Raw genomic sequence first — 13,370 nt, 5'->3', positions numbered from 1 at the left:
TAGCAAGCGATCATATGCACCCCAAAATAGTGCCAAACAAACAGTCATCTCATCCCGCAAAAAATTAGACCCTACTCAAGATAATCGCCCAAAAACTGAAAAAACTATGGCTCAGACTATGGAGACACAAACATTTTTTGGGTTTTAAAAATGAAGTTATTGTATAAAACTTACATAAATAAAAAAAATCGTATACATATTAGGTATCGCCGCGTCCGTGACAACCTGCTCTATTAAATTACCACATGATCTAACCTGTCAGATGAATGTTGTAAATAACAAAAAAAATAATACGTGCCAAAAAAGCTATTTCTTGTTACCTTGCCGCACAAAAAGTGTAATATAGAGCAACCAAAAATCATATGTACCCTAAACTAGTACCAACAAAGCTGCCACCCTATTCCGTACTTTTTTGGAGTTTCTACTCTAGGGGTGCAACAGGGGGACTTCAAATGGGACATGGTGTCAAAAAAACCAGTCCAGCAAAATCTGCCTTCCAAAAACCGTATGGCATTCCTTTCCTTCTGCGCCCTGCCGTGTGCCTGAACAGCAGTTTACAACCACATATGGACTGTTTTTGTAAACTACAGAATCAGGGCCATAAATAATAAGTTTTGTTTGGCTGTTAACCCTTGCTTTGTAACTGCAAAAAAAATATTAAAATGGAAAATCTGCCAAAAAAGTGAAATTTTGAAATTGTATCTCTTTTCCATTAAATCTTGTGCAACACCTAAAGGGTTAAAGTTTGTAAAAATCAGTTTTGAATACCTTGAGGGGTGTAGTTTCTTAGATGGGGTCACTTTCATGGAGTTTCTACTCTAGGGGTGCATTAGGGGGCTTCAAATGGGACATGGTGTCAAAAAAAAAAAAAAAAAAAAAAAAAACAGTCCAGCAAAATCTGGCTTCCAAAAACCATACGGCGCACCTTTCACTCCACGCCCCGCTGTGTGGCCGTACAGTAGTTTACGGCCACATATGGGGTGTTTCTGTAAACGGCAGAGTCAGGGCAATAAAGATACAGTCTTGTTTGGCTGTTAAGCCTTGCTTTGTTAGTGGAAAAAATGGGTTAAAATAGAAAATTAGGCAAAAAAATTAAATTCTCAAATTTCATCCCCATTTGCCAATAACTCTTGTGCAACACCTAAAGGGTTAACGAAGTTTGTAAAATCAGTTTTGAATACCTTGAGGGGTGTAGTTTATAGAATGGGGTCATTTTTGGGCGGTTTCTATTATGTAAGCCTCGCAAAGTGAATTCAGACCTGTAGTGGTCCCTAAAAATTGGGTTTTTGTAAATTTCTGAAAAATTTCAAGATTTGGTTCTAAACTTCTAAGCCTTGTAACCTCCCTAAAAAATTAAATATCATTCCCAAAATAATTCAAACATGAAGTAGACATATGGGGAATGTTAAGTCATCACAATTTTTGGGGGTATTACTATGTATTACAGAAGTAGAGAAACTGAAACTTTGAAATTTGCAAATTTTTCCAAATTTCTGGTAAATTTGGTATTTTATTATGCAAAAAAATAAAAAAAATTGACTTCATTTTACCAGTGTCATGAAGTACAATATGTGACGGAAAAAAACTCTCATAATGGCCTGGATAAGTCGAAGTGTTTTAAAGTTATCAGCACTTAAAGTGACACTGGTCAGATTTGCAAAAAATGGCCAAGTCCTTAAGGTGAAATAGGGCTGAGTCCTTAAGGGGTTAAGAAATAAAGGTCGGTCAGTCAGTCCGAAAAATTGGGAAAACTTTGAAAGTGTCCCCAAGTGCAGTCACAAAAACCATCAAGCACTACAAAGAAACTGGCTCACATGCGGACCGCCCCAGGAAAGGAAGACCAAGAGTCACCTATGCTGCGGAGGATAAGTTCATCCGAGTCACCAGCCTCAGAAATCGCAGGTTAACAGCAGCTCAGATTAGAGACCAGGTCAATGCCACACAGAGTTCTAGCAGCAGACACATCTCTAGAACAACTGTTAAGAGGAGACTGTGTGAATCAGGCCTTCATGGTAGAATATCTGCTAGGAAACCACTGCTGAGGACAGGAAACAAGCAGAAGAGACTTGTTTGGGCTAAAGAACACAAGGAATGGACATTAGACCAGTGGAAATCTGTACTTTGGTCTGATGAGTCCAAATTTGAGATCTTTGGTTCCAATCACCGTGTCTTTGTGCGACGCAGAAAAGGTGAACGGATGGACTCTACATGCCTGGTTCCCACCATGAAGCATGGAAGAGTGATGGTGTGGGGGTGCTTTGCTGGTGACACTGTTGGGGATTTATTCAAAATTGAAGGCATACTGAACCGGCATGGGTACCATAGCATCTTGCAGCGGCATGCTATTCCATCTGGTTTGCGTTTAGTTGGACCATCATTTATTTTTCAACAGGACAATGACCCCAAACACACCTCCAGGCTGTGTAAGGGCTATTTGACCATGAAGGAGAGTGATGGGGTGCTGCGCCAGATGACCTGGCTTCCACAGTCACCGAACCTGAACCCAAATCGAGATGGTTTGGGGTGAGCTGGACCGCAGAGTGAAGGAAAAGGGCCAACAAGTGCTAAGCATCTCTGGGAACTCCTTCAAGACTGTTGGAAGACCATTTCAGGTGACTGCCTCTTGAAGCTCATCAAGAGAATGCCAAGAGTGTGCAAAGCAGTAATCAAAGCAAAAAGGTGGCTACTTTGAAGAACCTAGAATATGACATATTTTCAGTTGTTTCACACTTTTTTGTTATGTATATAATTCCACATGTGTTAATTCATAGTTTTGATGCCTTCAGTGTGAATCTACAATTTTCATAGTCATGAAAATAAAGAAAACTCTTTGAATGAGAAGGTGTGTCCAAACTTTTGGTCTGTAATTATATATATATATATATATATATATATATATATATACTATATATATATATACACATATATATATATATACACACATATACACACACATACACACATACACAATACAAAGTAAGAGCAGCAGCACTTGTGGATGTAGTCGGGTGCAAAAATCCTCTGACCAAGTATGGTTGTAGGAATTTCAAAGAAGAGGCAGCACTCCGGAGTATATATATTTGTATTGAGCACTGTTATCACTGCTTGACAAAGGCTCCATTGAGATGAGCTGAAACGATGCATTGGTTGTATTAAAGGATCCATGAATCTTTTCACCAAGACGGGAGTGCTGCCTTGTCTATATTTTGCATAAAGCTTAAAAGGGGCTATTCAAGTTTTATAAACTGATGACCTATCCTCAGAATAGGTCATCAGTAATTAGATTGGCAGGGGTCCAAATCTTAACATCCCTGCCGAGCAGCTACTTTTTGTAGTGGCTTTGCTTGGCATTGCAGCTTTCAAATGAACAACACAACGGCTATGAAAAATATGGCGTTGTTCAGTACAGACCAATGTAATTCATGAAGAGGCAGCGCTCATCTCAATGCTGTGGCACCTTCAACAGCCGATTGCAGGCTATTGAGAGTCAGACTCCCACAATTTTGTTTTGATAAACTATCCTAAGTATAGGCCACCAAGTATAGTAAAGTAGCACTTTACTAAGATACCTAATATTTTTTATTTTTAATCTGTGAACAGGTTGGATTACTGCTGGTGATGATCTGCATTCAGAAAAATGCTGGAAGGACACAGGTAATGCTGTGCCAGTTTCACCACATTATCATGAATACAGAAGCTTTCTTCCAGGATTTGGGTCCAAATACTAAACACAGTGCTCATTTGAGAACTATATTGGCACTCCTGATGTTAACCCCTTAGAACCTCAGGTGGATCTGGCCGATACGGTGTCAGTCCAATTTCTTTAAAGGCCATGTACACCTTTGGGGGCAATTTTTTTTAAATTGCATTTTACTCATTTGGGGCAAAAAATAATTTTTTTCAATTGGTCTTTATTAAAAATATTGAGCCGTTCTCTCACAAAGCATTTTTCCAGTAGTGTAAATCCTACTTTCACTTTGTGCCAGTCATCTAATAAATCTATAAATTATTTAAAAAAAGGGTCATAAACATTTATTTAAGCCACATTCTTATCAGAGTTTTGATGAGTGTTTATAAGGTCTGAGAGAAGAGATAAGGAGCCTTCTGTTAGCTAGCTATCTGATGGAGCAGAGAGAAAATTCAGATTCTGCTAATAGAGCATCTCAGCTCTGTACAGAGAAAAGGGCTCCATATTTTTAATAAAGACCCATTGAAATAATGATTTATAGCTCATAATGAGTACAATGCACTAATAAAAAAACTAAAACTAAAATTGTCCCCCCAAAGTTTTACATAGCCATTAGGAACGGCCACACTTCCAAATGGTGGGGATTCTGCTGTGGACTTCGTCATGTAAATGCTGTAGATTTGTCACAGATTTCACAGGTTGCAATTTAAAATCCACATTTCATAGTGTCTGGATGAGTTCTGGTAAAATGTAATCTACTTTGCTGCTCCTGTAAAAGCCGCAGATATTCCATGCAATTCCACAGAGTTGACAGCTGCACCTTCAAGATGCACAGAACAGTTAAAAAAGAAAAGGTTCTTGTCCTGAACCTTCCGGCAAATATATCCAGAATGTTTTATTCAAATGGTGATTAGAAGACATTATTTGTGCTTAGATATACCAATATGCCTAAACCCAACAATGAATCAACAGTTTTCTGCCACTACTATGGGGTAAACAAATAGCAAATTACAGGGCGTGCCATGCACATTTTCACTTTCATTGCCATGTTTCAAAAGTGGCAAGAAAACAGTAGGCCTTAGCGGGAGGGGAGTGTCCTCCACAGCCCAACAGATAAAACTATTATTGATGGCTGAAACTGGTAGTTCAGCTCTATGAAAGCTCTTAGAGCAGGGATCAGCAACCTCTGGCACTCACCTGTTCTGAAACTACATCTCACAGAATCTTCCTTTCACCAGTAAGGGAGCTACAAGAACAACCAAGTACATGTGCATGTTGGGAGTCGTAGTTTCACAGCAGCTGGAGTGCCAAAGAGTGTAGATTTTAATTTCTTGAGCATGGACTGCCTGGAGATTGCCTAGTTTATTAAGCTCCTGTGTCTCTTAATACATTTAGCGTATTCTGTGCTGATGGACTTTATACTAAAGCCTCATGCAGACGTCCATGGAACATGGTCCATGAGATACTGGACTGGCATCCTCCTAAGTGCAGGAGCGCATGGCGTCAATGGTTGCTATGACGCCGTACGCTCCGTGCCGCCGCCGCTGTACAGTAATACACTTGTATTGCTGTACAGCAGCGGCGGCACAAAGCACACGACGTCATAGCAACCAATGACGCTGTGCGCTCCTGCACTCAGGAGGATGCCAGTCCGGTATCTCACGGACCGTGTTCCACAGACGTCTGCATGAGACTTAAGACTGGTGTTTCCCCAATGTCTTTTAACTACCGTTTGGAGAAAGCTTTCCGGATATTATTTTGTTTAATATTTCAAGTAAGTTTAGACCAGGCAGTCTCAAGAAGCACCAAATTAATCAGAGTGAATCACACTGTATGATAAATATGGTGCACTGCAAGATGTTTGCCTAACTATACACCACCGATTGGTTGGCTTAGTTTGGAGCAAATTTTTGCCTTTGTGTTGCTGCATTTTAAACCATACACCCTTCTTTCTAAGCCACGTCTTCTGTCTAGAATGGTGGAAAAAAATTAAATAAATGTCAACACATAATAAATGTGGTGCATAGCATGAAGGCAGGCTAAGACTAGCCCAGGGTGAATCCACTGGTGAGCCTTTGAGCAATGCACAGCATAGTACACTGGCTGCACTACAAACCGGCAGCATACACCATCTCAGCCAGCCTATTTGTCCACATAATAAATTGGTTAGATTACACTGTCATATTATTATGACCACCAGCTAATATCCAGAGTAACCGCCACATGCAGCACAGACAGCAGCGAGACGGAATAGGAGTGACTCAATAAAAGGTCCTAGAAGGTGGTCACAGGTATCTGGAGCTACGCTAAACGCAGTGCATCCCACAGCTGCTGGATGGTGTGTGGGGGAGGATCTACAGAGCAAACACAACAATCGAGGTGGTCCCACAGATGCTCAATTGTGTTCAAGTCTGAAGAATTAGGGGGCCACGGTAATACTTGAAAGTTTTGGGCATGGTCTTTAAACCAATGTCAGACATTTCTAGGCGTGTGGCATGCCACATGTATGGGTGTATGTGATCTGCAATTATGGATTCATACACAAATTGGTTGAGACTGAGAGTGCCTTGCACATGGATGAGTGGGCCTGGATAATGCCACAAAAACATATCCTACACCATATGGCTGCGACCACCAGCTTGTGTTCTTTTATCAACGGCTGCAAGGTGTTTGCTCTCTGACATGCCAACGTCCATCCGATCGATGAGGCAGAAAACACGACTCATCAGAAACAGCAACTGTTTGTCAAATGTAGGAAGTGGCCGTAATAATGTGAATTGACTGTGTATTAATCTATAGGAACACTGGGAGGCTGAGATGACATCTAGGTGCCAATGCAGGCCGACAAGTATCCTCCCTCCCCAAGCCCCATCTGACGTTTGCTCTGGGGGGCTCAAATTACCAATCATTTTGCAGTGTCTTGCTTCCAAAGGACTGTGTGAGCACTTATACCCATCTCACAGAGCCAAGAGAGCCATAGTTCAAGGCAAAAAGTCAATCAAAAGGCTAGGACTAAACAGCAAGCCACTACTGAAAAAGAATACATGTTGGTGCAGTTTTAGGAATTTGTGACTGGACATCAGTTAATATTTGCAAGTAGCTGTATAGTGCCCCCCCCCAAATTCATTTTACTAGTGGGCTATAGGAATCTCAGTCCAACACTGCACGTAGGCCATTTTTTTTCGGCACAAACTGAGCCCCATTGTGTTTATTATTCTTTTAATGTAGCCATCTTTTCTTTTTTTTTTTAAAGTTCCCTAAGGGAGGAAATACTGGAGACACAATTAATTCCTTCCTTTATTGCCTGTACAAACCGTACAGCAGGGTGTGTACACGCTGAGGCAGTGGCAATGAGTGGGAGTTTACGGACAAAGAAATGTCATAGATTATGAAAGTCTCTGGGAAGTGAACACAAATAAAATAAAAAGTTATGGCTCTTGGAAGGCTGGGAGTAAAAAGCAAAAATTAAAAGAAAATGGCTGCATTAGAAAGGATGTTAAAAGGGGTTCTCCACGAATTACAAAAATTAAAATACTTATTTGATTATTATAAATATATTCCCAAATACCTTTCATTAGTTATATTGGCTCGTTTTGTCTAGGGCAGGGATGGGCACACTGCAGCTCTCCAGCTGTAGTAAAACTATAATTACCAATATGCCCAGTCTGCCTACAGCTATCAGCCTACAGCAGGGCATGATAGGATTTGTAGTTTTACAACAGCTGGAGAGCCGCACTTTGCCCATCCCTGGTCTAGGGAGCAATCTTAAGGAGAAATACAATGGCCGCTGTCCTATTAGTAGACACAAAACCTATCCTAATTACACAGAAGGACAAGTTACTTCACAACACTGAGCTAAAGAGATGCCTTCTCCTCTTTGCTCTCCTGGTCACGGATTATGATCCTGAATACAGCTAAGATCTTCAGCTGAAGCTCTGTAGGAATGGAGCTCATGAGGAGACAAAGTACAGAGAGGAGGGTGAGGGTGATGTGGATAATGTGCAGCATCTCAATTACCACAGTCTGTCCTGTCCGTCCTCTCCATACTTCATGTCTCCTCATGAACTCCATTCCTACAGAGATCCAGCTGAAGATCATATTAAACTGTATTCAGGATCATAATTCCTAACAAGCAGAGCAGAGAGGAGGAGCTTTTTAGCTCAGTGTTGTGAAGTAACTTGTCCTAGTGTGTAATTAGGACAGGTTTTGTGTGTACTAACAGGAAGGCGGGCATTATTTCTCCCTAGACAAAACGAGCCATTTTAACCAATGAAAGGTATTTGGGAATATATTTATAATGAAGTAATATTTAAGTATTTTCATTTTCTTAATTCCCGGAGAACCCCTTTAAATAACCAGAACTCAAAGTGTCTGGTCAGGAAGGGGTAAATGGCCCAGTCTTAAAGTTAAAGTTAAATCTCCTGCCCTCAGCTGACCCTGTACACAGTAAAGTATCACCCTAAATGGTCATCCTACTATGTGAAAATGTCCCATTCACTTGAATGGGAATGAACTGTGCCTAGGCCACGTGATGCGCTCACAGTTCCCAGCCTCCTCCTCCAACAGCTGATTCGCAGGGGTCAGTTGGAACTCAACTGATCTGATATGGATGAACTATCCTGAGGATAGGCCATCAATATCCAATTCCCGGATAACCCCTTTAAGCTTGCCACAAAGCTATAAACGTAAGCAGCATTCCTTTTGCCTTTGTGCCATTTTTATACTCCCATTCGACAAGATGACATCTGCAAGTGTTGGTGGCACAGCATAATCATGCCAAACATCTCGAACAGCCTGTAAGTATGTGTGAACAAGGGGCGTCTTTGTCCTGGGAATGCTCATTATATTCATATGGGAATGGATGGCAGAGAGAAGTTTCTACGTTGTAAGTAATAGCGTCTCTCAAGTTCCTATTTCTTCAATAATTCAATGCACGTGAAAAATGATGTACAGACCAAAAAAGTGCTTGCCTGCACCAGCCAGCTAATTAGAAAACTCAATGACTGACTAGTGATACTGAGAAGGCGCACGCAATAGGCGAGAGTACAATGTAAAGCGAGGCAGAGGGGACACCGACTAGAAAATAAAGCATATGGGCCTCATTTATCAAGACTGTCTAATAGTAAAACTATCTTTGTAGCTCACCAGAGACACCCCGCCCATCTGTTTGAAGGGGTCATGATGCTTCTGTGAGCGCTGCGGCGTCTTCAAAATAGTCTCCTTTGCAGAGGCGCAGTGCAATTACAACTGCGTGTCCAATTTAAGTTAATGGGAGAGGACGCTATAAATCACACTGCACCGCTACCATGGCGGAGACAGCATGCAGTAAACTTTCAAGAGGATGCAGCGCTTGCTGATCAGCGGGGGTGAATCGGGCCCCTGCTAACCTGATATTGATGACCTACACGTACCCCGAGGATAGGTCATGAATCAATATTACAACCCCTTTAAACTGTGCTGAAAAAGTGAAAGCATTGTTCTGATTGGTTGCTATGGGTAGTAAAGACGGTTGATAAATGAGGCCCCAGCGGTGTTTTTATGGGCATAAGCTATTTTAGAACAAGTCAGAACAGAATGCCATGCACAAAGTTCATCTTTTATCGATTCGCAAGATGACTCCTTACCTAGGGGCTGTCTCTCACACACCGCCTGGACCCAGGACTTCATGAGACGGCTCAGGATTCTCTGTTCATGCACAGGAAAAATCTGCTGGATAACTCCACGGGCTGCAAGCTCTGGGACTAAAAATATGATAGACAGAATAGCTAAGACAACAAAATAGGATATCGGTTATACAAATGATAAAAAGCAATTTATGGTAACCACGTTTGATTTGTCGTAAAAGTTTGATCTGTCTAGGGACCCGGTTGCTGGGGCCATCCTGAGAATGGCGTTTCCTGGTCTCCCATCCTCCGAGAAGTAGGTGCACAAAAGAGATTGTGTAACTGGAGCACTTGGCTGTATACAGATCTCCAATAAGACTATAACTGAAAGGAATATGCATATGCATCCACTTCTACGCAACAAAAAGGGGACGGCAAACCCTCTTCTTGGGACTGGTGGCCGTCCAGGGCAAGTTAGAAAATAAAGGCATATAAAATGTAATAGGTCACAAATTATTTGGGAAACTAGTTAAGTACAGATAAGTAAACTGGTACAAAGAACACTTGCAGGGCATCTGTCAGCAGTTCTGTACCTATGAAACTGGCTGACCTGTTACATGCGCACTTGGCCGCTGAAAGCATCCTTTTTGGTCCCATGTTCATATGTGCCCGCATTGCTGAGAAAAATGAAGTTTTAATATATATTTGAGATGATCCTGCGTATCATATGTACCGATGATATGCAGGGTATGGGCTTTTTTGGCTGTTTGATCAGTAGTAGTATTAGCCCCCCGGGCAGTGCATTTCTGGGTCTTGTTTGTGCACGTTCGTATGATTTCTGAATTATATCCCAGGGGTAATCTCTATCTTGGAAACTCATAGTTAATTTGATTGCTCTTTTTAGTGAGTATGGATGAAAGCTACCCCACTGTAAGAGGCTACTGCTGGTCATTTTTTTACGAAATAATGTAGTGTGAATACTATGGTCTGGGCCTCTAATAAGGTTATATTTTAGGGAGAGTTTTTTTTTTTTGTGATTTTCTTGTAAGGACCCTATGATTATCTGACTACAGACATCTGTAGTGACATTGTGGCCAAGAATAGGGCATGTTCTATTTTTTTTCCGTCCCCATAGAGAATGAATGGGTCCGCACCTGTTCCGCAATTTGCGGAACAGATGTGGACCCATTATACGGACGTGTGAATGGAGCCTCCTGATCAGTTCTGTGTTTTTATGGTATAAGGCCAACTGTTCAGATACCTACAAGGTCATTCTGTTGTAAAGCGTACAGTGGAACTGTAGTTCAGATATTCACTGTGATTCACAACTGAAGCACTGTAAGACCATTTTGCATGCACATAGATAATAGACAGATGAGTTATTGAAAATAAGGGTACTTTCACACTAGAGTTAATATTTTCTGGTATCTAGATCTGTTATAGGGGCTCAATACCGGGGGAAAAAAAAAAAAAAAGCTTCCGTTTTATCCTCATTCATTGTCAATAGGGGCAAAATGTAACCGAACAGAATGGAATGCTCCAAAATCCATTCCGTTCTCATACTGAAGAGCAAACCGCAGCATGCTGCATCATGGGATGCAGAGCAAGACGGATGACCCACAATGCAAGTCAATAGGGACGGATCCGTTTTCTCTGACACAATAGAAAACGGATCCGGCACCCATTGACTTTCATGGCAATGTTAAAGATAATACAACCGGATCCGTTCATAACGGATGCAGATGGTTGTATTATCAGTAACGGAAGCGTTTTTGCTGAGCCCTGCCAGATCCAGCAAAAACGCTAGTGTGAAAATAGCCTTTCATGATTAACGTAAAATAAAAATAAAAATCAGACATCGTATAGTACATGGCAATCTCTTTCCAACAGAGCTAGAACCAGCCCTGCACCACACATGGATCCAGAGCTCTCTCCATTCATTGCTTCAATTGCTTGGGTACATTTCCGGCTGGCAACTGAGGGGGCAAGTCTATTCTCTAGAGTCGTGTCCTTTCTGCTGCAGCCCTCTACCTATTACAGCTCAGGGGGGTGTCGGTGTGTCTTTTCTGCTGCAGCTTTCTCCCTGTAACTATCACAGCATGTAACCGATAGTAGATACACTGTTGTGTGCTGTGGAACTTAAAGAATGGAACTGAGCATGTGCGTCCACCTAAGCGATGTTACTGAGGTGGGCTGACAAATGAGGTCGCTGTATACAGAAGGATTTTACTGAATAACTCAGTGGCTATAATAAATTTTTCATGTCATGCAATTACAAAAGTATTTAGATCCAGGTGCTGGTCAGAAAAATGTAGACTATTTTTCATGGGACAGGCCCTTTAATCCCTGGAGAGTTTAGTAGATTTGTTGTTGGATTAAAGTGGTGTGTCTCAATTCAGCAAAAGTTATTTATAATGTAGAGCAAGTTAATACAAGGCAATTACTAATGTATTGTAATTCTCCATAATTCCTCCTTTGCTGGCTTGATTTATTTCATCATAACATTATACATTGCTCATTTCCATGGTTTCGACCACCTTGCAATCCAGCAGCTGTGTTTGTGCTTGCACAATATTGGAAAAAGCGCAAGCCTATATGCACGTCCAGTGTCTCAGCCACCAGCGAGGCTGGGGCTTTTTCCTATATTGCACAAGCAGGGCCGACGTCAGCACCCGGCACACCAGGGCAAGTGCCGGGGGCCACTGCTTCTGGGGGGGCCCATTGTGCCCACTCACTCCAGCAGCTGTGTCCTAGTCTTCATTAAACTGCTTGCTCTAAATTCTAGGGCAGCTTACCCCAGAAATGCAGACAATTTTTGCCATGTGCACTGCCCCAGGACTCGGAACAGGGTACATGTAGTTTCCTACCGGGCTAAAGGAGCTTCCTGATGTCATCTGCCCATGTGACCAGTGGGGGAGGAGCTGGAGGAGCAGAGACCTGTGTTCCTGTATGGACAGGAGCCTGGCTGGAATGTGGCAAGGCTTAGCTGTGTATGTCTATCCCTGTATCTGTCTGTCCCTGTGTGTGTGTGTGTGTGTGTGTGTGTGTGTGTGTGTGTGTGTGTGTGTGTGTGTGTGTGTGTGCGCGCATGTGCATGTGTGTGTCCATGTGTGTGTGTGCCCCTGTGTGTGTCTAAGGCATTACTTGGACTCAATACCACAGTCTAGCCAGTGCCTAATGGGTTACAGTTTAGACCACCTTCTGGTACTTGTTGATAATTCCCTTTTAAACCCCAGTCAATGTCCCCTCAGTACTGGGAATCAGTGGGAGTCATATTAGAAGGTTGGAGCAAAACTAAAAGGTGGAATTCCCTTTTAATGTCCCCTAAAAGTGGCAACACACATAGATAGAAGTTAGTTGACGATCTCACCATCGCACAGGTGTCTGTCCCGTGTGTGTGTGTGTGTATATATATCTGTCCCTGTGTGTGTATCTGTCCCTGTGTGTATTTGACCATCCCAGTGTCTGTCCTTGTGGGTGGGTCTCTCCCTGTGGGTGTGTCTGTGCGCGTCTCTCCCCGAGTGTGTGTGTGCACCTGTCCCTGTGTGTATTTGACTGCCCGTGTGTCTGTCCCTGTATTTGACCATCCCAGTGTATGTGTTCTCTGTGTGTGCGTGTCTCCCTGAGTGTGTGTGCGTCTCTACCTGAGTGTGCGCATGCATCTGTCCCTGTGTGTATTTGACTGCCCGTGTGTCTGTCCCTGTATTTGACCATCCCAGTGTGTGTCTGTCTGTCGCCGAGTGTGTGTGTCACCATCCCCATGACCACAGTGTTCCTAGGTCTTGACGCAGCTGCATTAGGACGTTCTGTGCGGGGCAAGAAGAAGAAGATGGAAGAGGAGGCAACGCCGCCAGCATGGTCCGTGGAAGAGACACAGGGAGGAACACTAAGGACGTTGGTAACACTACCACATGATCTAAACTAATGTTATCTGAGGTTTTACATAGAACTGCAGGTAACACTACCACATTATCAGCACTAGTGTTATCTGTGGAGCCGGCCCTGTGCACAAGCCTGGATTGCAGGGTGGTTGTAACCATGGAAACAAGAAGTGTATAATGTGATGGGAACATGAATCT

At 42.5% G+C, this 13,370-nt stretch overlaps 1 protein-coding gene across 3 annotated transcripts in view; it reads right to left on the bottom strand.

Annotated features, from left to right (window-relative positions):
• The window catches only part of ANO8 (anoctamin 8), a 108,670-nt gene that overhangs the window by 49,310 nt on the left and 45,990 nt on the right, over window positions 1-13,370 (bottom strand). For all 3 annotated transcript variants that reach the window (XM_044285613.1, XM_044285622.1, XM_044285627.1), the window contains exon 6: window positions 9,313-9,429. In XM_044285613.1, coding sequence (XP_044141548.1) covers window positions 9,313-9,429 — 117 coding nt within the window. The remainder of the gene's footprint in view (window positions 1-9,312; window positions 9,430-13,370) is intronic.

The sequence above is a fragment of the Bufo gargarizans genome, chromosome 1 (genome assembly GCF_014858855.1).
Source record: "Bufo gargarizans isolate SCDJY-AF-19 chromosome 1, ASM1485885v1, whole genome shotgun sequence".
Taxonomy (NCBI): Eukaryota; Metazoa; Chordata; class Amphibia; order Anura; family Bufonidae; genus Bufo; species Bufo gargarizans.
Note: the sequence above shows the minus strand (reverse complement) of the source record. Positions and strands in the feature narration are given on the sequence as shown.